This window comes from Anabas testudineus, chromosome 17, assembly GCF_900324465.2.
Source record: "Anabas testudineus chromosome 17, fAnaTes1.2, whole genome shotgun sequence".
Taxonomy (NCBI): Eukaryota; Metazoa; Chordata; class Actinopteri; order Anabantiformes; family Anabantidae; genus Anabas; species Anabas testudineus.
In genome coordinates this window covers 16,121,424-16,148,335 of record NC_046626.1, presented here as the reverse complement: position 1 = coordinate 16,148,335, position 26,912 = coordinate 16,121,424, and the positions used below count along the sequence as shown (strand labels likewise).

At 40.5% G+C, this 26,912-nt stretch overlaps 5 protein-coding genes across 9 annotated transcripts; 3 read left to right on the top strand and 2 right to left on the bottom strand.

The window, feature by feature from the left end:
* Positions 1-112: 112 nt before the first annotated feature.
* im:7138239 (uncharacterized protein LOC497366 homolog) lies at positions 113-4,179 on the top strand. The gene is made up of 7 exons (XM_026375154.1): positions 113-221; positions 651-746; positions 910-1,049; positions 1,315-1,591; positions 2,338-2,519; positions 3,427-3,485; positions 3,954-4,179. The coding sequence occupies exons 1-7, from the start codon at positions 173-175 to the stop codon at positions 4,102-4,104; spliced, it is 954 nt and encodes a 317-aa protein (XP_026230939.1). The 5' UTR covers positions 113-172; the 3' UTR covers positions 4,105-4,179.
* Positions 4,180-5,842: 1,663 nt separating this feature from the next.
* On the top strand, positions 5,843-7,481 carry admp (anti-dorsalizing morphogenic protein). Its single transcript, XM_026375284.1, has 5 exons — positions 5,843-6,134; positions 6,232-6,368; positions 6,489-6,611; positions 6,707-6,896; positions 7,057-7,481. Exons 1-5 carry the CDS (start codon positions 5,843-5,845, stop codon positions 7,479-7,481), a joined length of 1,167 nt encoding a protein of 388 aa, XP_026231069.1.
* A 1,882-nt stretch (positions 7,482-9,363) lies between these two features.
* cib3 (calcium and integrin binding family member 3) lies at positions 9,364-11,922 on the top strand. Of its 2 annotated transcripts, XM_026375142.1 has the most exons (6): positions 9,364-9,414; positions 9,852-9,886; positions 10,252-10,363; positions 10,935-11,082; positions 11,551-11,746; positions 11,901-11,922. In XM_026375142.1, the coding sequence occupies exons 1-6, from the start codon at positions 9,364-9,366 to the stop codon at positions 11,920-11,922; spliced, it is 564 nt and encodes a 187-aa protein (XP_026230927.1). The 2 variants fall into 2 exon arrangements, with proteins under 2 accessions (XP_026230927.1, XP_026230928.1); XM_026375143.1 differs by lacking the exons at positions 9,852-9,886; positions 10,252-10,363.
* A 468-nt stretch (positions 11,923-12,390) lies between these two features.
* LOC113171857 (ras-related protein Rab-8A-like) lies at positions 12,391-17,363 on the bottom strand. Its single transcript, XM_026374599.2, has 8 exons — positions 17,189-17,363; positions 16,518-16,578; positions 15,769-15,829; positions 15,593-15,670; positions 15,398-15,487; positions 15,206-15,271; positions 15,078-15,128; positions 12,391-14,905 (listed from the first exon to the last, which is right to left on the bottom strand). The coding sequence occupies exons 1-8, from the start codon at positions 17,310-17,312 to the stop codon at positions 14,816-14,818; spliced, it is 621 nt and encodes a 206-aa protein (XP_026230384.1). The 5' UTR covers positions 17,313-17,363; the 3' UTR covers positions 12,391-14,815.
* A 618-nt stretch (positions 17,364-17,981) lies between these two features.
* On the bottom strand, positions 17,982-25,763 carry tpm4b (tropomyosin 4b). 4 transcript variants are annotated; one of them, XM_026374998.2, is made up of 9 exons: positions 25,443-25,760; positions 23,403-23,528; positions 20,096-20,229; positions 19,724-19,841; positions 19,557-19,627; positions 19,369-19,444; positions 19,164-19,226; positions 19,012-19,081; positions 17,982-18,289 (listed from the first exon to the last, which is right to left on the bottom strand). In XM_026374998.2, the coding sequence occupies exons 1-9, from the start codon at positions 25,554-25,556 to the stop codon at positions 18,207-18,209; spliced, it is 855 nt and encodes a 284-aa protein (XP_026230783.1). In that variant the 5' UTR covers positions 25,557-25,760; the 3' UTR covers positions 17,982-18,206. The 4 variants fall into 4 exon arrangements, with proteins under 4 accessions (XP_026230783.1, XP_026230781.1, XP_026230784.1 ...); XM_026374999.2 differs by lacking the exon at positions 17,982-18,289 and adding an exon at positions 18,568-18,798 and having other exon boundaries at positions 25,443-25,763; XM_026374996.1 differs by lacking the exons at positions 23,403-23,528; positions 25,443-25,760 and adding an exon at positions 21,275-21,655.
* Between the last annotated feature and the right edge of the window lie 1,149 nt (positions 25,764-26,912).

Genomic DNA, 26,912 nt, shown 5'->3' with positions numbered 1-26,912 from the left:
CGAGGCATTCAGCATGGAAATTTGATTAGCTTTTTGATTCCACACCACTCTGAGACCTTGTTTTTGGGTGACATTAGGGGCTGAAGCTTGAACCCATATAAATATCAGAGGCGTCAGAGAGCAGGAGGACAGTCGGGATCTGGCAGCTAAGGAGCAGATTTGGACTAAAGCCATGGATGTACCCTGTATCCTTCTCCTCCTGTGTGTCCTCCACCTGACATGTAAGTACAGCCTGCTTTACTTTACTGCTGCTGTGACATGGTTATGGATGCAGCTATTGATTTAGTGGACAGAGCTGAACACCAAACGGCCCAAATATGCTTGTTAATCACTTGTGACATGATAATAAACATATGTAGTGGAAGAGGGCATGATGGTGCAAGGTGTTTGTGACATGTTGAAGTGTGCTACTGCAAGAAGGGTCAGAATGGGCCCCGTGTAATTAAATATTAATATTTCTTCTTCTATTGGGTGATTGAGTGTTTTTCTTCTAGAAACCTATTGTTCTTAATATTCACATGGCTGCTGTGTGTGTGTTCTATTGATGTGATTTAAACATATTCATCTCTGATGATCTCTTAAATCAAATGTAGTATCTAATACCTTTTTACATATGCTTGTTTTTTGTTTGTTTTGTTTTTGTGTTTCAGTGACTGGAGTGCTAAGTAAACACATAGATCACAGAAATCTGTTCACACAGAGAGTGTGCTGTAAAAGACAGAGCCATTTTGTGTATATCGGACAAGGTAAAGCACAACACGTGCACTACATTACATCTATATGTGGACTTTTTCATCATCACACATGTTGGTCTCTATATCTTTTATCTCATATTCTATTGTTCAATGAGTTTAGATTTTAATAGCTTCATTATCAGTGTTGCTGATGATATCATCCGTTTCCCCTCAGACATCTCTGGGAGTCCTGTCAGCGTAGATGTGGGAATGTGCAGGTCACACTGCGGGGGAGCATCCAGACCCCCACATGAAGCTGGGCAGCAGGAATACTCCAAACACTCTTCAATGCTCGAGTTTCTCAGGAGCAAAAAAGTAGGTGACGTTTGCGCACACAGCCACGGGGGCGCGCTGTAACTTTGAGCTTCTCTGTCAGAGTCAAAGTCTCAGTTTGAAACTGTTAATGTCCATCATATATAATAAGATGTGGAAATTAGTGAACTATCTAAGTAGTTATATATATAAATATACATTTCTAAACCAGGCAAACCAAAACTCCCACCCCAAAGTAGAAACACACCAATGTAGAAAAATATGTTTTCCCATGTTTAATGCGATAAAAATATTTTTCTTACAAAAGATGAGGACACGGGGGCCGTCTGCTCCAGACAGCGCGGAGGTACTGAACCATCTGCCCTCCTGCGGGGTGAACCAGGTGTGTGAGCCGACCGGAATCCGAGTGGACCGGGTGCTGCTGTTGGAGGGACCCCGGGAGGTGGAGGTCATCGAGGAGTGCCACTGTGAGGTCAGGCTGAGCCAGTGCATCCGCGTCCCCGCACTCAAAACGTTTTACTCCGAGACACCATACGAGGCTGTCATCGACGTGGGAGGATGCTCCAGGTCCAAGGGCTCCCCAGGTGCGTGTGTGCCAGACCAACCAGTTTAAATCAACAACAAACAAACAGGAAGAGGTGCTCACCTGAGCAGAAAGCAGGCTGCAAAATGCAAAACGATTAAGGTCGCAAATTAAAGCAGGAACATTTCTTAACCAGTCTGCGTCCCGAGCTTTTGAAATGAAGTGTTAAATGTCACTCAATCATTTTAATAATGGCAATATTGGTGCTGACCCTGTATTATTAAATGTATGTCCAGTGTGAAAAATGAGGAGAAACAGTTTAAACAAGCTTCACAGTAAGAGGGAAATGAAATTGGTTGTTTTAATTAAATGAATTATAATTTAGTATTGCACAGTGAGTATAGCTGATAAATGTCTTTAAGTCCAATGTGTTTGTTGTTTGGCTAAAAGACAAAAACGTGCAGAACCTCGGGTGTAGTATTATAAGTTCAGACCTTAATTCAAAACAGTTCTGCACTGACTGACATGAGATTTATTGTTATTAACTACATTTCCAGCCTTTATGTTTGGACCAAACTATTTGAACTGAAATTACCTACATGTCTGACTGTCAGTTCATTTTAATGGCCCCTCATCCTCCTCAGTGTTCAAACGTTACTGACATAAACAAACCTTTTGTTCTGCAGTTGCTTTGTAAAGTAGTAAAATAGCTGTCTGTGAGTTTGAGAATGTCTTAAGACCTCATCCTGAATGAGCCGCTCTTTGTGCCCATGCAATTCTAACACTTTCTTAATTATTGATTCACAGAGGGATTCTCCTGTGTCCCCACTAAGTTTGATTCAGCCTTGGTGGAAACCCCTAACAAAGTGGATCTCATCCAGACTGTGGCGGCTTGTGAGCTGAAGGAGAGCTGCTACAGGGTCCCATATGTGGAGTATTACTATGAAACAGTTCACCATGCAGATGGAGTCAAAGAGGAAAGGCTCAAAGTAAGTCAAAACTTGATAAATTACCACCAAAGCCTGGACTTTTCTGCCTGTCTTCCTCCAAAACTTACACAGAACCTAATTTCTTTTGATTTGCATGGCATGCTTAAGACTAGCAGAAGAGTGATTCATTTGTGATGCTAGTTTCACACCCTCCTTTGTAATCTTGCTGAGAGGAAATGGGGGTCAGGTTGGGTGCCAGACAGTAATGAAGTGTCTTCATTCATAAGCCATGCATTGGGGACAGCACTCAATCAAGCTAATCCACAGGCCAGTGGCTGGCACCGCACACCCCAGGCGTCAATGACTTCAGGATGTGTTCCATGCTTATTCATGCACAACCTGCAAGAATACACATGGTAGACTGGCAGATTTCATTTGAGAGGAAGTCATTTTACCTGCTTCATGGTGCATGGAGGAGCCAAGTGTGAAGATGTTAAAACTCCAAAGTGTATGAGAAAGAAAAACTTTTTGACACATGTATTTCGGCTCATTACTTATCAGGATCCTAGTGAAACCCAAACAATGATGTTTCTGTACTGCTGAACAGTTCAAACTACTCTGTGGGCCTCCTCTGTCCCCAAACTGTGATTTAAACACTGGATTCTTTCTTGCAAACTTCATACACTTCTTTATCAGTGCCTCAGAAAAACAAGTCATTATCTGTGATTTTAAGATCAGTTAATAAATATGTTTAATGGAGAGGATTTCAATTTAATTCCCAGGCACAGTCATCTGCTGTGCTCCAGCGCCAAAAGTGTGAGTAGAGTGTAAACACAAATGGCCCCTGCAGGTGTCGAATCAAAGCGGTTAACATGCAAAACAGCAGCTGACTCCCATCTCAACTGGGTCAATATTGCAACAAGCTGTGAGCTGATTGCCCTCTCTCTGTGTCGCTAATTTTCCACAGGAAATAGATCTGGGCAGATGCTTGGGAGGCTGCACGACAGGAAACCGATGCCTTCTCAGGTAAGTACGAACACAGCTGCTACACACACACACACACACACACACGTCCTCTACCGCTCTCATAACAACTGCCTGCGAGCTCTGACACCTTCGACACTGAGCATCTGGGCCTTTTTAAATTCATTCCTACACCAAATGTCTCTTATATACCCACTGCTGCAGTTAGAGATTGTGGTAGACGTCTTACAGTCTAAGTTAGGAATAAGAATAATCTTATAGTGTCTTCATGATGTCATTAGACTAAAAGATACTGTACAAGTAAAACCTGAGTCTCACATACTAGGTTCATATTATTTAACTTTCCACAAGAATTTAAAATGAAGTTTGTGTTTTAGAGTTAGTTTTTTAGACTCTGTACAAGTAAAAAATGTAAATACTGCAGTATTTTGTGGGACTGGCATACACTGATTAAAACAATCACTTTATGTAGTGCACAGAATAATGATTTTAATATTCTTCTTGCTGCAGGGCTCCATCTGATCCAGACATTTGTCACCTGTGGGATGGGAAACAGTCCAGTTCCTGCGTTCCTCAGGGCTATGAGAGCCACAGTTTCCTCAACCAGCATGGGCAAATTCGCACTGTCCTCTCCATCACTTCCTGCTTCTGCCAAAACTGAAGACATCGCCCCCTACTGGAAAACAACTTCCACCACCTCACTGGGTTCCAGAAGTTCGATCCAAAGTGGACACAGCCCAGCAACCAAATACTATATCATTCATTTAACACTATTCTACTCTAAAGTATTATTTGTATTATATGTAATATATGTAAAAATGATAAATGTGTAAATAAATTTAGTATCATAAATTTCTATGAGGACTTTTTATTGAACCATTGTGCAATATGTGCTGAAATATAACCCCCCTAAGGACATTACCCAGAAAACAAACAAACCATGGACACATTTTTCTGCCAAACAGCAGCCTTCATTTTAATTCATATGTAAAAGAATAATTACTTTGAAGATATGGATATAAACTTCAGAAAACAAGTTTTTGATAGAAACAATAGCAAGTAAGCAAGATTCAGCTCACTGGCCATGTAATATTAGACAAGCTAATCTCACCAGCAAGGGCAATATACAGTAAATTATATATAGACACCTTACAAAATGCAGACAGTGCAGGTGCGTGAGACACTGCAAATCCAGTTACTTGTGTGAGATTCATTATAAATCACAAAAATATAATTTGCAGCAAATCAGTGTCAGGGTGAAAAGTTTCAAATAAGCTTTGAAAACGAGCACACCAAGAACCAAGATTGCAAATGTACACGTGTTGGTACTTAAAGGTTCCTTATTTTGATAGGAAAGTGTGAAACAACACGTTTCTCTCACAGTTTACTGTGTCATAAAAAGAAGAGGTTTTATTGCTTGTTTGCAAGGTGTGATGCAGAAAAAAACTTTGATCCCATGGAAGTTTATCAAGGTGAGGAACCCTTTTGTTTCAGTCTCAATCTGTCGTGCGTAATTGTGCGTAAAAAGGCACTAAATGGCACAGTGGACAATTTCTGGAACCCACATGAAAGACTTGAGTTGGTTTTAGATACATAGTTCTCAGTTGTCTGTATATATATTTATATATAGTCAGAAAGACTCAAGTTGGTGTAAATTAATTAGAATTTACATCTACGTTAAGCGAAACAATTCTAGAAACTATTTTATCACAACATCATCTTGTAACATTGCAGGTTGATCCAGCTAAAGTTATTTTAAAAGTAAAACGCCCGATTTGGTGATTATCCGGCTGTAACTGGATAAGCAGTTATGTAAATCTCACGACGTGTAGTCAGCGACACCCGTCTTTTCATTGGAGTAATTGGTTTCCACCTAAGACACTGTGCCCATTATTCTAAATTAATGGATTCATTTAGGCGCAGTTAACCTCCTGCGGCGAGTGCACTTCCTCAAGAGTCCAGCTCTAAGCTTTCTCTGTGCACAACTTTCATTTTCCTCCACTATAAAATGAGATATCAAAGTAAAAAATAAGTTTACATATCAAAATACTCACTGATCTTCAAGTATCGATCTGTTTCAAAGGCCAGATTTAGTTTATTTGAGCCTTTATTGCCAGACGTGGAGACAATGGGTTTGAATAAAATCTACAATCGGGTTCACACCTTGTTAACACCGCCATTAGTCCCCCTTTACATTCGCTGATTGGTGATTTACATTTGCGACCAAATAGCATCTTTACTGCTATTTACCAAGGCTTTAGGGACACTGGAGAGTGAAAGGGGGCATATGATATAAAAGTGGAGCTTCTAGGATCCTGCAGTCACTCCAACTCCAAGTTGCAGGCTGGCCGTGAGGTTTGAGGACACCGATGCTCCAGGGATCTAATCACGCTACAGAGATGTTGAAGTTTGTGGTCAGCTTTGCCACTTTGTGCGCCGTCGCTGCCCGGCCTTCATTCAACTACTTGGAAAATCATTTCAACGCCGAGAATGAGTCAGAAGAAGTCCGATCTGCTGCCATTAAGCGACTCCTGGAAGTTTTTGGGATGGAGGACCCTCCTGCTATCCATGGGCATAAGCAGCCACCTCAGTACATGCTTGATTTGTACAACACTGTTGCTGATGTGGATGGTGTGACTAAGGACCCTAATCTTCTGGAGGGGAATACTGTTCGCAGTTTCTTTGATAAAAGTAAGACTGGATTTTGTCCTGCATGCATTGTAACTACAGCTAATGGGGAAATAAGTCATGTTTATGTTGGTGCCTGACCATATAACCTCCTTTACAGTGCGCAGTGAACAGGTGGAGTTCAGGTTCAATTTGTCCACAGTGGCCAGAACTGAGAAGATTCTCACCGCAGAGCTTCATCTCTTCAAGCTGCGGCCTCAGGCAACACTGACATTCAACAGACATCACTTCTGTCAGGTATGTACACTGGGAAATAAAGACATCCACTCTAACCAAACGTGGGATGAGGGGAAACACGCAGAATCCAACCACAGGCATCTCTAATTTGGACATTACTAACATGGACTCTCCCTTTAGGTTAGTGTCTACCAGCTTCTTGACACCACCAAAGCCAACAACACACAGGAGAAGAAGCTGCTGTCTTCACGACTCATCCCAGTCCACTCCACTGGTTGGGAAGTCTTCACCATCACACAAGCAGTAAGTTTCCACTTCTCCTCAGAGCATACATAAACCGCTGTAAGCAAACACCAGAAAGTTCAATTTAACTGAGCAATGTGGATTTCTCCCTGAAGGTTCGCTCCTGGATGGTGGATGAAGGCAGTAACCTGGGGCTCCATGTGGTGGTTCGAACCCTTGGAGGAAGCCAGATGGATATGAAACTCATTCGATTTGCTTCAGGACGCGATCATCACCAGAGCAAGCAGCCCATGTTGGTCGTGTTCACTGATGATGGCCGCCGCTCTACTACTCTTGAAAGTGCAGGTGAGACTTGTTAACAGTGTTTTTACAAATGAGCTGTACATGTTATACTTTATAAACTCATGACAAAGATGGTACCACAACCTTTTCTTTAGGGGACTTGAAATATATACTATACTATATAAAATACAGTGTCTAATAAATCTCTCCCTTCTTTCACCAGACCCAAATGATAACCCAGCCCCTTCCAGCCTGCTTCAGGCCCCGCTGTCAGTCCCATCGTCCCGCAGTGCCCGCTCTCTGGACTCCAGTGAGGATGAAGGCATGTCTATGTCCTGCCAGCGCCTGCCCCTGTACGTTGATTTTGAAGAGATCGGCTGGTCAGGCTGGATCGTCTCTCCCAGGGGTTACAATGCTTACCACTGCAAAGGCTCATGCCCCTTCCCCCTGGGTCAGAACATGAGGCCAACCAACCACGCCACGGTCCAGTCCATCATCAATGCCCTGAAACTGATCAAAGGCATCGAGACGCCATGCTGCGTGCCTGACAAGCTCTTCTCCATCAACTTGCTCTACTTTGATGATGATGAGAATGTCGTACTGAAACAGTACAATGACATGGTGGCTGGAAGCTGCGGCTGCCACTGACATCAGCTGCTCACCGAGGCTGGGATGAACAGATATTCATTAAAATTACAAACGTAACTTGGGATTTGGTACAGCCACCTACCCTTTATAGCTCAAATGCAAGTAATGAGTAATCTGCTGAACCCCACACATGACACTGTAATATATGTAAATATCCATAAATTATAATATATGGAAGTGATGTAAGTGATATCCTGTGAGAGATGTAAATGTGTATATTTTATGATTTCTGTTGTGACTGATGATACAGTGAGAATAAATCCTGTAAACAAAAGATTACAGAGTTAAAGAGACTTTGTTCGTAAAATAGTTTGTATTTAAATGTGTTCCTTCATTTTGGGATTGAGAGAACAACAAAATATTTGTACATAATTTAGTGAAAATCATCTATTTGCAGAAATGAAACAGTCAGATTGGAGCAGTAGGTAATGGCCTCAGATTCCAGCCTACAACAATAATAATGCTAAATCGAGTAAAACAAATGTTATGAGACAATTTCAAATAATTTCAGTCTTATATGTCAATAATCCATTTTTCATACATCTTCTTCAGTCTGAAGATAGATTCTGTTGTAAACAGTAAAACCACGAAGACGGAGTATTATGAAAGATTATCACAACAACTGTTCCTTCACTTATCATTCTGACCTAGTGTGAACTAACTGTTGTGATCTTATTTCCATTTTCTTCTAAGGTTGTGATAAACGGTTCCTTTTCATTTGCTATTAAATCTTTTAATTTAATAAAACAGCAACCACAACATTTAACAAAGATTGTGTGTATACTCAATTTGTGTCACTTTGTTAAAGGTAGAAATGGAAATATTCCTGTGGTTTTACTTTGGCTTTAATCTTCATTTGGCAAAGCAGCAACACTTCAGGACATGATGTAAGTCATGAGCTTGTAGGATAATTAACTTTGGAAAATTAAGACCTCCAGGCAGGGAGCAAACAAAGACAAACAAAATCCAAATCAAGTGGATGCTGCTGGAAAGGAAGCCACATCAAAGCACACATCAACAAGACTGTATGAGTATACGCTTCTACAGGGGCCATCATAACCTTCAAGTCAGATGTGACGTGTGAGAACAAAGAGTGTTTCCCAATCTTTACAGCTCATGACCCCGTCTTCATATATGATCTTATATTTCATAACCTATGAGTGGTTGTCAGGAATTAGGTGATTTTCTTGAACTTAATTGGGCCCTGTTTTGATATCGGGTGACTGTACTGTAGGTGTTGTGCTTCATACTTTGTCTCTCTTATGATTCATACTAAAGGCTGAATACATGTGTGTGTCCTGGAGTGCTAATCTACATTTTCTAACACTTACTATATTGCTAAAATAAAAGGTGTAGCTAGTTAGACAGTTACTACATCTACTGCTTGTACAAGGTGGAGATATTTTAGGTTTCAGGTTTAGATGAGATATGTAACACCAAACCTAAAACTCAATGTACTGAATTGATATTACATACTGCATATATCCAATAACCAAGTTCTCAGCTGAAACAAAACGTGTCTCTCATCAAAAACTTTATGTGCCTACTACAAAACCCTGTCTCTAAAGAGTGTAACCTGAGCAGCGAGCAAGGCGTTGGCCATAGAGTGGCACTAAAGGGGGTTGATACCACTTGACATGATGCTGGACGACAGCCCTTTCTCATTGTCACAGGGGCTGCTGCTCACAATGGAGAAAACGATGAAATGCTGCCATTATAATGGGGACCAAAGAACCCTGTGGCAGCCCGACACCTGATCTCTTCTTTGGCTCTGGCTTCCTTTTGTCCCAGTATTTCATATCGGACATATCCACGCACCCTAAAAATGCACTTGATGTTGGTGCAGCGATGGACGTGAAGCTCCGTGTTTGCCCTCTCAGACATGGGGAATAAACAGACAATCTTTACAGCACAGCAGCTAGATGCCTATCAGGTTGGTGACAATCCTGTTTTATGCGTGAGAGCATTAGCAGTACTAACAACTGGTGTCTTTAAACAAAAAAAAAGGTTTTATGAAGAAGAACCAGGGTCATGTGGAGCACTTCATCATGTTGACAAGGAACAAGCTTCCTTCATGGTGTTTGTAGCTTTGATATTTTGTTAGTTACATTTTCCAGTCTTGCTGTTTACAAAGTTTGTCAAAATTAGTGACAGGATTCCCGAGTTACAGACAGTTTTAAAATAAATAATTGTATTATGTAATATGTTTGCATGTCGGAGGATAACCAACTCTTAATTGCCTTATACTTTAGTATTGCACTTCTGCACTTATCACACAACATGATGATTATTGAGCACCATACTGTTTAGGGACGTCTGCATCCTAATGTTCTCTGCAACATTGTGCCTTCCTCTCTTGTTTATTTGCAGGACTGTACATACTTTACAAGAAAAGAAATTCTCAGGTGAGTGACAATTATATTATATTATTTCTGAGTCACTGCTGCAGTAACACACCTAACACCGTTGAATATTGTTCTGTTCTGCACACAATACTGGACTGTAACTCTAAACTGCAGTGTCAGAGACTTGTCCTACTGTGGGGCAGTCTACCTTTGAGATGCATTTAAGAGTGTTTAAAAAAGTTTTTTCCAAAACACCTTCATAACTTTTTTTTTAAAAAATATTCTATGAATGTTTTCAGTGTTTGCCACATTGACGAAAAAAGAGACTTCATTACACAACTCAAGTGTTCCACTTGTCTTAACTACAAAGTCTCTAAAATACACAACTACACATTATAGAAGATATTCTGTAATTGAATATTTAGACTCTTCTACCGCTATCGGGATTTGGCACCACAGCTTGTTCCCCTTGACTACACCAACCACCCAGATGTGAAGTTACCATATGAGCTGATTGGCAGCATGCCAGAGCTGAAGGTAGACCCGCCGGTCCACACACACCCTGCATGCCCACTCTCTCCCTGTGTTCCCAATCCATAATTAATGACCAACTAATCGACAGAATTCTTTGATAGCTTATGTTACCCGACTCCTTTAAACTTGAAGAATGCTGGTGGGTCCCTCAGGACACACTTGTTGGAAAAGGGTCAATTATCTGCCTCTTAGCACAATGACAGCAAGGTAAACAGTGTGTTAACACACTGGTCACTGATAGCAAATGTCCAGAGAAAGCGAGAGTGGCAGCCTTCTCTGCCTCGTAGTTATTGTTATTCCAAATCTTCATCTTCTTCATCAGATTCACGCAAATCAAGCACAACTGGTGCTTCTAAAGCAACGCTCTGTGTGTTTTGACACCTGTGGCCAATGTTACATTTTTCCCATGCTGACCCCTCTTCGTCACAACATTAAAACCACTTCTTCTAATAGCATGAAACAGCATGAAGCTGTGAGATCTGATCTTAACAAGCACACGTGTTGACGTATGGATGATTAAGTGCAGAGAAAAGAGACTGACTTTCATGAGAGTCCTGGTGTCTCCTCTTTCCAGGACAACCCATTCCGTCAGAGGATCGCCGAGGTTTTCTCTGAGGACGGAGAGGGAAACATGACACTGGACGACTTTTTAGACATGTTTTCAGTCCTGAGTGAGATGGCGCCACGTGACCTCAAGGCCTACTACGCTTTCAAAATTTATGGTGAAATATAAAGAACAACTATTTCCCCCAGTGGGTTTAACAACAGTATATGAAGCATGGGAGTCGTGCCTTTTAATATGGTACTCACTGAATGATAACAGATGATGCGTGGTGAAGGGTTATGGAGCTGTAACCATGACAGGTGGTGCACTGAAAGTTGTAAATGATTAACAAGCCCACTATAGAAACAAAGAGCTTGTCAAAGTCCAGTTTATGTTGAGCACCGGTGACCCCCTAATTAACAACTGCTGACAGATGAAGAAGTTACATGGTCTTGTTCATGGGTCAAGGAAATGTTTTCATTCATTATTCATGACCAACAGAGGGGCGAAAGGTGAAAGAAAGTTGCATTATAATAAGGATGCATGTGATCGAATGCATACAATAACCTCTCTAATAAAGGATTTTGTGCTTGTGTGTGTTCAGAGGATGTAATTATGTTCCTTTCTTCAAATCATCCTTTTCAAGATTTCAACAACGACGACTTCATCTGCAAATCAGACCTGGAGAAGACGTTGAACAAACTGACTCGTAACGAGCTGACCGAGGACGAGGTGAGAATGGTGTGTGAGAAGGTGATAGATGAAGCTGACCTCGACAATGACGGACGTCTGTCACTGGAGGACTTCCAGCACATGATAGTCCGAGCTCCAGACTTCCTCAGGTGAGGCCAGGGTACCATACCATAGAGTAAATACGTCTACACTCAATGCACAGGAGCATTTCTGTTGGATGTTTTGTTAGTTATAGCAACATGTAGAATTCATTTACCGCTTCGAGTTCTAATTAACAAATATTTTTGTTATTTCTCTTTACAGCACCTTCCACATAAGGATATAAGGAAATGAAGCAATTAAGGACTTTTATTAACCTTCTTATCAACTAAATATGGACCTGAATATACTGCAAAATGTCTGGAAAGCAGGGAAATCCTGTACCAGTAACTCTTACATTTTTTGTTTGTATAATTTCAACCAGAGCTGTAACCAAAACCATTCTAATCTTCAGCAAAAGGCGATCGATTTTGACATCCGATTTTCTTTTATGACTGCAACTGCAGAAGTAACACCGGTCATGGTGTGACTGCAGGTCTACTATCTGATGAACGCATCAGCCAACCATCAAGACAAGACTCATTAGTTAGGAACATCAACTTGTGTCTAAAGTGGTTCTGTTACAAAAGACTATATAAATACATCCCAGAATATTCCAGTGGGTGAAAGTGGGCCAACAAGAAGAAGGCGTTCAACTGAGTGTAGTTTCCTCTGACTACTAGCCAAAAAAAAAAAAAACAATAATTAAAGAAGCTGAGTTTTATAGTCGTCTTTATTCAATCAAAAGTCCACATATCTACAAATTGTAGATTCATTTTATATGGGTTTAGAAAGTACAGTACAATTTAAGTAGACCTCTTTTTGTCAGTGTGATATTTACAATGTTTTTTTTTTTCAACTTTTTATCCAAAGTGTATAGTATTATTCTCCCTGTATACTTCACAAACAAAGGAATGAAAATATGGCTGTAAAAATAGCACAGACTATTGTGACATGTGATGGGAATCTTAAGAAAAGGATATGAATTAAAAACATAATCATAGAGGGAATATATTTTTGGCTGAAAACGATACAGCTTGAGTCCCACGAAAGCCTGCTCCCTATTTTTCTATATGACTTAAAGCTACAGAATCACTCGGATGAGACAACAGCACTGTCTCCACATTTCAACTTGCAGACTCCTCCTACTTAACCTTCATTGTGCTAAATTTCTCTTGCATTGATTGAGCAATATCGTTTCCTAAAAACAGATCACATCCTGTTTTTGGCTCAGTGAATGACACCAAAATAAAAATAACAAACTGCCTGTACATTCAACTGTACAGGCTTAAAATATAACATTACACATATGCACAGGTCCATGATTCACAATGCATAGCTCACCTATGACAGAACTTATTGTATCACCGGTTAAGACAAATGGTCATGGTAGTCATGAGGTCCCAAATTATTCAATATAAAAAGGTGCAGGCAAGCCAAAATAGATTCCCCTTCTATACTGTGCATATAAGAGCTTGATTTTCTGACTAGCAATAAATGCGAGAAGGAAACATGAGGAACAATGTAACCGACTTACACTCAATATCAATGTTAAACACGAGAAAAGGTGCAAGTTTGCATCACGCATGTCAAGTTCATGGTGGCTCGTGGTCTTGATAAAATACTGGTGACTCAGTTTGGGTGGTCACTGGGTGCATACTGTGCCTCTGGTGCCACCTAGCTGTCAAACTACAGGGCAACAATAAAACAAACGCACAAGAAAATGTACAATACTACTTAGGTCAAACCTGCTTTCACATAACTCAAGAAAAGATTACTTTTAAACTACCGTTTGGCAGGACAGGAGCATAGAAACAGAGTCTGACAAATCATTTTATAAATGATATAGTTCTTTACGTACATTATGGCAATGTTTTTCAGTGAATTTATACCAGGACAGTGGATCACTAGACGCTTAAGAGCAAAGGACATCATGTCAGTTATATGTAGGTGCAATTATGCCCATGATATTACCTAAGTCTCATTAGATTAAAACATTTGAACTAAGTATCTGTATTGTTGTATTGCAAAACTATCACTTGGCACAGACTACACACAAAAAACGAGTTACTGGTAAAGTGCAAGGAGAGCTGCATGGATAGCAGAGAGGAGGGGGCTTACAGTGTGAAACCTCAAGAGTGATTTTAATTGCTGATCAAATAACCAGAGACATCATTTAGCCTGAGAGTGAGTCCAAGCTGCTGCAAAACCTTCAGGTCAAAAATAGAAACAAAATGTTCTTATTTAGAGCTCGAACGATTGGTCTAATCATAAATTGATTTCTGGAATTGTCTTCTTAAGTCAAGTGTGATAATTAGCTGGTTTAGCTGCTATTTTTCTCTGTTGTCTACAGAGGCCGACATCTGGATTATAATTATAATCTTAGGCTTTGTGAGCTGAAATCTTTTGCAGAAAGTCTAAGAAAACTTCGAGGCAATACATAATGATCAGGGAACAGTGAAATACAACTTTTAGTCACATCAAATGTCTGTCGAGGACTATGTGCAAATAAATGAGCGGAACTCAACCAGGAAACCTTTCAATCAATTTCCCTTTTCCTTAGCCTCATTACACTCAATATGGTTCTTACCTGCTGAATAAAGAAAGCCTGCGCATCTCTGTTTCACTGGAGTTCAAGCCTTTCAGTCTCTGGGAGTCATTTATCACATAAAAAGGGAAACAGCACTAATAAAAATAGATCTAAATATCACATTTCTATTTATAATCCCAAAACTTTAACATTAATTAAATGATTTCTCATTCTTGGCTGTGCTACCAGCTGTAGGAAATACAAGTGTGTAGGACAGAGAGACTAACATAAGTAAGAGCCTGTCTTTCGGGTGATATGAAACATCTGGACAGCGCTCCTGGTCAGGTCGTCCACAAGTCATGCAGTCTGACCCGCAAACCATGAAGACAACAAATCTCCTTAAAAAAAATGGAGGAGATGCACCACTGGAAGCTTTCAGAAGAAAAAGGAAAGAGGTGAAGTCCTCCACTTATTGTGATTATAATGGTCTGTGGTGACTGGGAGAACAGGCTATGATTGGTGAGAAACAGGGGAAGAGAGGGAGTGCTAAGAGCAAGCACAGTCCATTTATGTCCAGCCAGCTAGCAGCTAGTGTCAAAGGCCTCGGTCCTCAGAGTAGGCTACAGCGGAAGAAGCTGGTCTTTTTCTGAGGTTCTGAGATCTTGACTCCGTGACTGCTCCCCTGCGGTGTGTTGCCCTCCTGCAGAAAGACAAACATGTCACTGCTCAGTCATGTAGAACTTGGTATAACAACTATTTTCATAAATGTTCCTTTGACCAATGTCACCTACAACAAAAGCTGCTGAAAGTTATTCATTACATATATACATTGATCAGTGTGACATTTACAATTTATCAAGAGTTTTTCTTACCAATTTTGTGTCCATTTTTGATTTGATGTCTCTGGCAAGTGTTAGAAATGCCTGTGAACCAGAAAAAATGAACTGTGGTCACATTTGTGTGTGATGCGATTATAACTCAATGAGGAATTGCTACTTACATTTTCCACATTGATGTTGGCCTTTGCACTGGTCTCCATGAATTTGATTCCATACTCTAACGCAAGCTGAAACAGAATGAGAGGGAATTATAGAAGTTACATTTTACTAAGTCTGATGACATTTTATACCCATAATCTATTTACAAATTTAAACTAGTGTATGTAATATATCAACTTCTACAAACTTCTTACCTTCTCGCCCCTCTCTTTGGATACCTGTCGCTTGTCATTGATGTCACACTTGTTGCCAAGAACCATCTTCTCAACATCAGATGATGCATGCTTTATTGAAAGAACAGTAATGTATCAAGAAAAAGCAAATTTGAGCCAATCAGATATTGCTGACATAATAAGTACATAAAAGAGGCCATGTGGGCCAGTAAGTACCTCCTCTATGTTCCTTATCCAGTTCTTGATATTATCAAAAGACTTCTCATTGGTGATGTCATAGACAAGCATGATGCCCTGTGAGAAGAAATAAATAAAATGTCTCGAGATTAACAGAGCTCAGTCATTTTTAGGCAAGTAGATTAAGTTACATTTCAGTGAATAAAGATACCCACCATTGCTCCTCTGTAGTAGGCTGTTGTGATTGTTCGGAAGCGCTCCTGGCCGGCTGTATCCCTGAAAAGATCAAGAAGAAATGTGACATCGCAAAGGGCCATTTCAGAACATTTGAACCTAACCTAACCTCCATTAAAAGTCGCTGCTAAACAAACTACAATCTTGTCTGACAGCTCCTGTCACTTGCATACAGAGTCCTACAGTATGTGCTGGCCCTGTTGGGTGAACTCTTACGTTGAAAAAGCATTTCCCCTGATACACTTTCTCTGTGTCAAGCAATGCTGGACTGCTGCACACAATTGCCCCTTGGGGAGAATAAAGTTTTTACTGATTGATTTTTGAGCAAAGAGTCACAAGGGAACGTTTAAAATCAATTTTGCAGTGCAGTTACAAATGGCAAGTCTATATGAAGAGGTTGAGCAGGTGGTTTGTCTTACACAGGTCTTAGAGGGACATATGAAAATCTATAATCACAGGATAACTTGTGATTAAACAGTTAATAACAGAAAAACCACAGACAAGGAGTCAAGCTAATGTATTCACACTAAAATTAAGAACTTGTACATTCAAATGTAAAACATTTTCAATAAATACATGTGCTTTTGTCTGCACACGTCTATATGGAAGCTTACTTTCAAGGTTTGCCGCCCATGACAGTTAACTAGGAAGCAACTTGATTAACTAGGCATTGACACATTAATGGACAAAATAATGCCATCAAATCAAGGCTGCGAGTTATTAAACTTACCATATCTGTAACTTGATCTTCTTGCCGTCAAGCTCTATCGTCCTAATCTTGAAATCAATGCCTGGAGCGATAAAGACGAATCGTGCATGTCAATCACATCATTACCTTGTTAGCTAACAAGCTAGCAAGTGTAGCTGTCAAACAGTGACCCTGATGTGGCATATAAAGACACTTCTGGAAACTGGGATTAAACGATAAAACTGCGAATTGTTAAGACAGACGGTCATAATATGTGCGTAAATATAACCCTGACGTGTTGATTAAGTTTGTATTAACCAACTAAAGCCTGCTATGTAGCTTGAGTCAGTCTTTCCGGTGTCTTTCCACGATATAGACGGGGACTAGTGTTAGCACTACTTGGCTAACGGCTAATGTTTGCCACCCGGCATGAGTTTATGGTTCAACAAAAACATTTCTACTTGTATATATCAGTCATATGGTGATCACAGTTAACATTGAATCGCGGCTCTTTATTATTAACAGATTAAATACATTAATCACGCATCAAGAGAGAAACATGTAGTTGACGGTTTACAAAAACTACACCCAGCCCTCAACTTAGCATAGCATAGCATAGCAAGTACTCCAGCAAGTAGGCCGAGCCTCGGGGACAGCCCATTGTCGTACCGTAAACAGAGCGAAACACACAATTCACGTCCACAGAACCTTACCTATAGTGGAGATGAAGGTGGAGTTGAAGGCGTCTTCTGAAAACCTGAACAGCACACAGGTTTTCCCGACTCCAGAGTCGCCGATTAGCAGTAATTTAAACAAATAGTCGTACGTCTTCGCCATACTTGATATTATTGCGGAAATCCCGCCCGGCGAAGCGGCGATGGCGGCGTGAGAGTGGCGCCCCCTGATGGAACCGACCCGCTGCTGCACCTGATGCTGTTTCTACTGCACCGCTTCTCAAATAGAAATAAATAGATGTTTATTATTATTTTAAAAATAAATAGATGTTTATTATTATTTTAAAAATAAATAGATGTTTATTATTATTTTAAAAATAAATAGATGTTTATTATTATTTTGGGTTGAATCTACTACAATTCACTCCACTACACTGAAGACAGATGCAGAACTTTAATAAAAAGTCTAATGAACTTATATGATGAAGTATTATTATGAATCTACCTGGCAACAAAGCTCAAGCGTAAATGTCTTAATAGACTAATTCAAACAGAGATTTTACTAAATTAAATAATTAGAAATATGTTTTTTGAAGTAGCTCTTTCCTGGAATCTGTTAAACCTAATAAGGCCTGAATATGTTGTATTTCTGCAAAGACCTTATACTCTACTTTCACCTACTAGTATTTATTAGGTCCAGCAGATTAAGATTAAAATAATTTAAATAATTAGTATGCATTAATGAAGATCTTATATATATATATATATTGATATTTATATCAATTTATATCAATAACATTTAATACATATAATAAGTCAACATAACACAAACTCAGTCATCATCAGCATCATTTTATTTGTGCTCAAAGTTTGGTCTTCACCACATATAGACTCACAACAATAAAAAAGGAAAGAAACAAAAGAACCATAAATATATAAAAACGAGTATACGTGTTTTAACAACTAGGAATAAGCGTGAAATCACAGAATGGATGGCATGTAGAAAAAAAACTTTTACAAAACAACTGTTTGGTTGCTCGATGTTCCTCTCGACACTTTACAAGCTGTTGAGCTCCTGCAGTGTTTGGTCCAGGACTTGGTGCATTCCTACGTTTTCTTCTTTTGCATGTGCTAGGCTCTCTGCAACAAAAAAGCAGCAGCAGATACAATATAAAATGCAACCAGTGGACATACGAGTTGTTAACATATGTGTGGTAAGCTAATGAAAGGCAACAAAAAAATAATATACTTATTTATAATATATAAGAATGTGGCTTTCTAGTTTTAACCACTAACTATATTCACTACACCCTGAATATCTGACTGTTTGGCTAAGGCAGAAATTTAGGCTTAAATGGAAGAAGGTAAAGCTGCAGAGTAGTGAAAGGTAAGCTTGATTGAAAAGACAGAAGACAGGATAAAATAGAAATATCTTTATTGAGCTTTATTTCAGTGGAAATGAGAGCAGTGACAGCAGAAGGGAGGAAAGAAGAGACAAAGTGTTTCCACAATCAAGCAAGAGGAGGCAAATGGAAACGTGAAAACATCATGAGCTAAACACAAGGTTTACAAGGTGTTCATATCATTGAGAGCATGATCCAGCTCCTCGCTGATAGCCTTGTATTTCAGCTTCTGAGTGTACAGTTCGTCTGCAGGTCAAAGGGAAGGCAGAGAGAAAGCAAGTGGAGGAGGTTCAGAGGTAAAATGTTGCAGACCACGAGGTGAAATTGGGAAGAGAAAGAGAAAAATCAAGGGAAAGGGATTAGGAAAACAAAGAATATTAAAGATCTGGACAAAGGTTGAGTGCAGAGACAGTGGAAATCACTGTAGCACGGAGAAAGAAAGACTAAAGTAAATCATACCTTCTAAGTCATCTATGGTCTTTTCCAGCTTTGCCACCGTCCTTTCAGCGAATTCTGCACGGGTTTCCGCCTTTCAAGAAGAAACAAACATCTGAATCCTCCGAACACAGTTAGTTTAGCTTCACTTTCACTATGAACAGACACAAACTTACCTCCTTGAGTCTGTCATTCAGGACTTTAATCTCCTCTTCATATTTGTCTTCTTTCTCAGAGTACTACACAAAAAACAGACAAGTAGTTAGAGAACTTATAAACTTTTCAAAGCTCAGTGTGTTAATGTAATAATGTACATTTTAGCTGACATTTGAATTAGTGAGTGTGAACGTGTGAAGAGTTTAAGAGTCAACCAGCATTTACCTTATCAGACTGAGCCTCTAGAGACTTGAGGTTGTTGGTGACGTTCTTCAGCTCCTCTTCCAGGTCACCACATTTACTTTATGAACACAGTAATGCATTTAAATGTTTTTAACATGTCAGAAATTGATGGGTTATCTCGAACAACCAAACAATGTGTGCAAACATGCATATAATATGTTCGTACTTACAGTTCTGCGATTTCTGCCCTCTCTTCTGCTCTCTCCAGCTCACCCTCGAGGATTACTAGCTTACGGGCAACCTGGCATTAAAAAGACACAAAATCCCAGTTAAGGACAAAAATGTCACCAGCTTCATCACCCCAATGAAAACTGAAAAGCCAACTCTGAGTCTGCACCTCCTCATATTTGCGGTCGGCCTCCTCAGCGATGTGTTTGGCTTCTTTGAGTTGCATCTCCTGAATTTCCATCTTCTCCTCGTCTTTCATGGCTCTGTTCTCGATCACCTTCATGCCTCTAAAGATGGAAAAAGATACGCAGCTCAGCTTAGGAGGAGTTAAATGACTGTACTGTATAAGACTAGAGCAGGGAGATCTGCTGCTTTTCTCTTGTTTCTATCTTTATAAACTGATTATTATGGATGATCTTAAGCACAATAAGACATCTTTAGACATGCACTGGAGTCTGGGGCAGTGCGGCTGATACTTCCAGCACCATTTTATTCCTAGGTTTTTGGGGTGAATTATTCAGAAGGATTTGTTCATCGTCACCTTTCACTCTCATCTGCAGCCTTCTCGGCCTCCTCCAGTTTCTGCAGGGCTGTGGCCAGTCTCTCCTGAGCACGGTCCAGCTCCTCCTCCACCAGCTGGATCCTGCGGTTCAGAGATGCCACCTCGCCCTCTGCCTGCAGTGACACACAAAGAAAGAGATGGGGAAAGAGAGAGAGAGAGAGAGGGGTCACAGGTCATCCAGGAAACGTGCTGCTACCACAAGAGGAAGGATACTGCTTAGGATGGTCAAACCTGCACATAAAATGACTCATTACATGTTAATGTGTAACCGACCTGGTTTTGTGTTCTGCAACTAGGGTAAGATTTAGATAAAATGTTCTGAAAACAAAGCAACACCCTCTGGCCGTGCACCTATTCATGGTGTCTTGTCCCTCTAGTCCAGTAAATCAGGTTTCTTTAGCGGCACTAGTTTAACTCCTAAGAGCTGAGGACAGCGCTGGACTTTGCAGCTTGACCAGACAGTTGGAAAACATGCTGACGAAGGACAAGCGAGTGACAGATTTAACCGCAACGTATCTGAAGTGGCACATCTGGCTTGACTTTTGTAGTGTCCACCCCTATATGTTTAGAGGAGGGGGGCAACAGATGGCTTATTGTCAGCCTGTTTCCTGCTGGACTGGTATCACAGATAGCCAGGTCTGCTCTCATCTTCCTGTGGAAAGCCGGAGGAGGAAGAAAAGGATTACAGCCCAGCTCCCAGGTTGATCTGTGCCATCCAGTCAGAAAGAAACCTTTTAGAAATTTTGCAAAACAGGAACAAAACACGTCCCTGGTGTCTAAATGTGTGGGAGGAATCCAAGCCTACAGCCTCCAACCACGCTTACAGTTAATCTGATAGCTACTGGGGGCGCTCGTAGCATTTCTGGGTGTTACAGTGCATTTAGGGCGGGTTGGAGTTAGACCAGCCGAACAAAAGCCTAGAGAGTAAAAAATATGTCCGCAAACATCCCCCCAACTCTCCACAGCACGCAGAAACGACCACACTCCCACATTAGATGGCAAAAAATCGAGTCTATTGGAGTATTATCTGGACCTGCAATCCGACACTGACGCATTCTTTTCAGCCAGTCCACAGCAAAGATGCTCGAAAAGGTGTTTGAAAGACAAGACAGCGATAAATAAAATGTGGTTCAGGCCGAATACGACACAAAATCTCACTTTTTCGCGCAGTTCCCGTTCCGTGTCCAGCTCCCTTTGTACGGCCAGCGCACGGTCCTCAGCTTCATCAACTTGTTGCTGGAGGCTTTGGATTTTCTTCTTCACCATCTCCATGATGCCGATTACTTTGTTTCCTCGAAAGCAGCGAGAAAGTAGCCCAGAGAGCAGCAGCAGCAGTCCAGATCGACTTGCTGTAGCCTCGTAAAAGTTTGCGTAAAAGTTGCAGGCCCCGAGGAAAGCTTTTTCTCTCGGACAGGAAATCTCGGGCGTGCAGTATCGGGATGGGGAAAAAAGGGGGCTGGGAGTTTTCAGGAAATTTATGGCGAGATCCTCCAATCCTGTGAAGACGCCTGCCTCAGATGACATCATAGGACTCAGGACGGGAAGTGACTTTTTTTTTTTTTTTACTCGCTTTTACGCAAAAGAGGTGCGTGATGTCAGGTGTGTGGGGTTTCTATTGTGGACTTATAAGGCAAATTTAAGGTGTTGCTTAGGCAGCATTTTTTCAGAGGAAGAGTCCAGTCTGAGTCATGCATCCGACTCAAACGTGTGAATCGTGTAACTGGACGAAGAGACAACACAACGAGAGTATGGGAAAGTGTGCGTGTGGACAACAGAGACGCAGGTTATAAAGTGTAAAGACGTCAAAAGGCGCAAAGATTCATTTCAACTAGGGGGAGGAGGTGGGGTCGAGTTGGGGTGTGGCGGTAATAATCCTCCTCAGCAGGGGTTGTTGACCTGCACTGGATTGGAATGTAAATTGATTTGGTTGCAGACATGACCCGTAGCCATCGGGTGGCGACACATTCCTTCAACACCCCCCTGCTGCCCCCTCCTGCCTCCTTTTCCTCTTCACTTTTCAGAGCAAAGCCTGGATTTATTTCCTCTATGTCTCATTGTATCACATTTCTATGCATCAGCAGCCATCACAAGCAGCGTGAAACACATTAGAAGAAGGATTTCTGGGAATCTGATAGGTCATCTGAGACAGAAATCTCTTCTCTGACCTTTAACCTTCGGGGTCTTGTCTCACCTGCATTCACTGGTAGTTTCTGAGCTGCTTATATTCGATGGCACCTGATAGGACAATTCAGTTGCACCATCATTATAGGAGATCAAAGCTCTCGTCCATTAATCGATTTGTTGAAAACTTCTCAACAGCTGTTTTGACAACTGATTGAAAATCCCACAGTTTTTTTTTTTATGTTTTATGAAATGAATTTCTTGAAGTCTGTCTAAAACTTGTGCAAACCATGACAATTGCATGTGCGAATATCAAAACCAGTGTTTAAAGTATTTCTGGTGTCCTGTCAAAAATATTAGTCGTGGCCAAATGTTCTGACTTTATTCTCTTAATGCTTTGCTTTATATATAAAACACTTTTTTTGATTAATTTTGTCTTTTTAGACGCCAGATATTAATGTACAAAAGAGCTCATAACTGAAGTAGCCACTCTTTAAAGTAAACTGTTGTTCACTGATAAGGTATGCACTGTGAAGCCAGACACAGGAGAGTGTAATACCTCTGCACCAAATAAGGCCAGAGCATTGATTTCATTAGACACTGCAGTTTGGGGTTCTGTTTGCTTAAGCTGCATTCCTGGGATTCCTGCTCGGCTACAGTGGCCAAGTTTTGTCTGTGCTTGAGAAATAGCTCAGACTTCAGTGAGCCACCAACAACACAGTGATTCTCACTCAATACTATCTGGGATAAGGAGACACGAGTCAGCCGTTTCAGGGTTGTTCATCAGCTTTAGTAGATTATTCTACATTGTGGTTGATCATTAGTTGCTGGGTAACCTGAGTTTAGTGTTATTGATTATTCCTGACACAGAGTCCAGAACTGCTGTATCTCACATGTTCCTCACACTTCAGTAAAGTAAAGTTATGATATGCACAGAGCCTGGATAACAAAACTGCCCAAATACATACGAATATCAGTCATATAGTTAATAACTAGACCACTCATAGTGTAGTGAAAAGTTGTTGGGTTTCTTTAAAATAAGTTCAGGGATTTGTTTATTTCTGTTCTAGTGAATAAGTTGATATTCATTCATTTTTAGGCTGGGGGGGGGGGTTCCACTTTAATATGGAGAGTGGGTTTCAGATGTTTCGTGTGGTAAACTCACATCTGTAGCCTTCTTCTCCGACAGTTCCAGTTTCTCCTGAGCGTCCTTCAGGGCCTCTGAGTACTTGTCCAGCTCGTCTTCAGTTCCCTTCAGTTTCTTCTGCAGGGCAAGAAGCTCATCCTCCAGCTGAAAGTCAGCAATAATGAGAAAAGCCGAGAGTCAGAGCATACAGCAAAATGGAACAATTATATATAGAACAAATATTAACATCATGTTAGCGTTGGCACTGTAAGTATTTATAGTGTTTTGTTCATGTTTCTAGTAATAATGTTCATCCCTGTCTTAGTTTAAGTGCTTGTGCTTGATACTTTACAAGACACTAAGCATGATGTCATCTACAAACTATCCTGTATTTAGTCAAAACCCAAAATATGGACAAATTAAAAATGAAATGGCATGATGAAGAGACGAAATGGAAAGTTACAGCTCAACCAAGATACTGCATTTTATTCTTAAGGTGATGATGCATTTATTCAATTTAATGGCAGTTCATCCAGAGATTGTTCACCAGTCGCTAAAGGAACATTCCTACCATGGATAAAAGTTTAAAGGATTTGTTCTGTTAAACTTGATTTACAATTGAAACAAGATGTCAACTGTTTTCATCAGGTCTATGTTTTTAATTTTTCATCATGCAGTCTGTGGGTTATCTCAGAAAAGACAGTGAATCTTTAAAATTCTTTGGTAATTTGGGGGGATAAATCCTTTTAATTGCTGCCGGCCTGTGTCTGAGGTTCTGTGTAATGTATGTTGATACCGAGCATTAGTTTTGTGTATTTTCAGCACCTTCCGTCAGCCTAACTCCGCTCTGATGTCCATCTCATCGTGCCAAGAATAGCAAAGAAAGCATTCTTAGCACTGCTTGCCCTGCCATCCAAACAAACTAAAGGGCTCTACATAATCTTCTAGGATTTCATGCTGACTGTTTCTTGATGTGGAAGACATGCCAGGCGTCCATATGTGCAGTGCCAGTGACAACTGTCACTCTCTGCGCTCACTGAGGGTCTGATTAGGGCATTAGCCACCGGAGAGAGGATTCTTTCCACTTGCTTTAATGTAGATCCTGGTTTTGTCCAAGCCTCCCCAACTCCCTGTACTCTGTTGCATTCCTGTCATACGGCCATGATGATGGCACCACCACCCATAATTGCCTCTATTTAGAAACCTCAAATATCCTACTCCTTCTCCAGATTCAAGTATGGTATCATTATGTTAGTTTTCAAAATATCAAGCTGTCTGCGGCTCCAGCACTGCGATACCTAACATACACAGTTAATTTAAGGGTGCAGCATTATCAGTCAGAGATAGTTGGGTTGTTTTATATATATGTGTAATCCCTATGGCTCTCTGTGGATAAGATGTCAAACAGTCGTCACTTTGTGATTCTGATCATGCATCCCTGTGGGCATCCTCCACTTTCACCTGCCCACCACAAGACGGTCTCAGCTGCTCCCAGTAATTCAGCATTTGCTGCTCGGCGCATACTGGACATTGCGTATTTGGCCCCTACACAGTCTGCTCAAATGTTTTGGATTTAAGTAAATTAAAAAACACTTTAATATGTGAATCTTATGTTAATAGCAAATTAATCACATTGAGCCGGTTTGTCAAAAGATAAAAGTGAAGGACCTCAGTTCAGTGCCTGTGAAAAAATTTTTTTTTTTTTCTGAACTAGATGTTTAATTTATTATCAGAGAATTATTGAGAACACTATTTGATTGTGACAAGGAACTATAATTATGTTGCTATATTAGCCCCCTTGTTGTTTTTCTGTTTGGCCCTTTGTATCTTTAATTTTGGTATCTGAGTGCTTCGTTTTGTGCAGAGTAGATTTTCATAATGTTAAGTGTGTAGTGTTCTAGTCTTTTATTTTATTTATGTATTTATATTAGCTTTGGTGAATTTCTGTGCCTAAATAATAGTTTCTATTATTTATCACATTCAGTGCAGCTGGTTTTAATCAAGCACACACATTGCTTTTTTTGAGTCTATGTCCATCCTGATGGACGGTTTTCCATAAAACCTGTCAGCACAGCTCACCTGCTTGCATTTATCCTCTGCTGCCTTCTGATCTGACTCAGCCTGCTCTGCCCTGTCGATGGCATTCTCCTTGTCCAATTTCAGCATTTGCATCTTCTTCTTGATGGCCTCCATGGTGATGTTTGGGTTTCAGTGTCTTGCAGACTTCACAGAAAAAAAAAAACTTCTTATAGTGGAAAGTTGTTGCAGATGTTTAGAGGAGCACCCCCTCAAAGAGCCCTCACTGAGTTGAATGGGAACACAAATGGCAGATGCAGAAAGGAGACAAGAGAGAGACAAGAGTTCAGACCAAGTGAGCACAGGAGAAGAGAGGAGATGCAAACTGATTTAAACTTGACTCAGAGTTTGGAGACAGCCCCAGTCCCTAGTGACAGCCCTTTCCCACCATTTGCTCCTTGCCGCCACTCCCCGCCTTGGCTACTTTAAAACCCACAGTGCTCCCCTCCCTTATCTAAACTTCACCCCTCAAAAGCTTTTGGAGGAACAGCATGTTGTAGATGTTTCCACAATATCCAGCCTATATCTCCTTATTTGGGTTCTGCGTTTTTGTTTTGGACAGAAGCAGGAGAATGATCCAGTCCCATTAGTTCACATTAGTAACACGAGTTACTGAAAGTTCATTTGGTCCCCCTATCTATATGTCTGTGTTCTTACTTAGGAATGTTCAAATTGATGTTAATACCAGAGTTGGTTTGAAACCACATAGTTTTCATTCTAGCGCTGAATGAAAAAGGGCTGTATGGAAAATAATCCAGCCAAAGAAAATTTAGGGGAAAGAGCTGTCTGCATGTGATCTACACCAGGCAGCCGGAGCTTTACAGCCGAGCTACACAGACATAAACTATGGGTCTACTGCAATTAAGATCCTCTTAATTACTATTGGCTTGACATACTTTAATTTAAATCTATTTTCTGTAATTTGTGAGGCACATAGTATCAAAAATGTTGTTGACTGTGGGATACAACGTGTTCCAGGAATATAGTTTTATGCTCCTATAAGAGGTTTAAAATATAGGTCATGCACAGCATTGGCTCCAGCCACTTTTTTATATTTACACTTATTTGCATGTTTTTAAAAGAGCAAAAAACAAAATGACAACAAAGCAAATCAAATTGTTAAACTGAAGAGAAGATTGAATGTAAGGTATATATTAATGTTTGATGTGTTTATTCTCTGTGTGCATGCTGGTGACGTCAGTACTGATGGGACCTGTCTTCTTTCTCTTCTGTGCCAGCTGCCCTGACTAAAAATAAACACTATAAGGAAAGTCAAACAACAGTGAGACGTACAGAGGTCAATAAAGTAGCATACGAAGACAAACTTCATCTCTTCTTTTTCATGTTGTATTTCCATGGTTGGTTGTTTTACTGCCTTGTACACTCTGCCCTGTTCTCTGTTCAGCTAATGACCCAGTCGAGGAAAAGTGAATCAAAAACAAACTGAGTTTACTGCAGTTTGAAATGCAGATG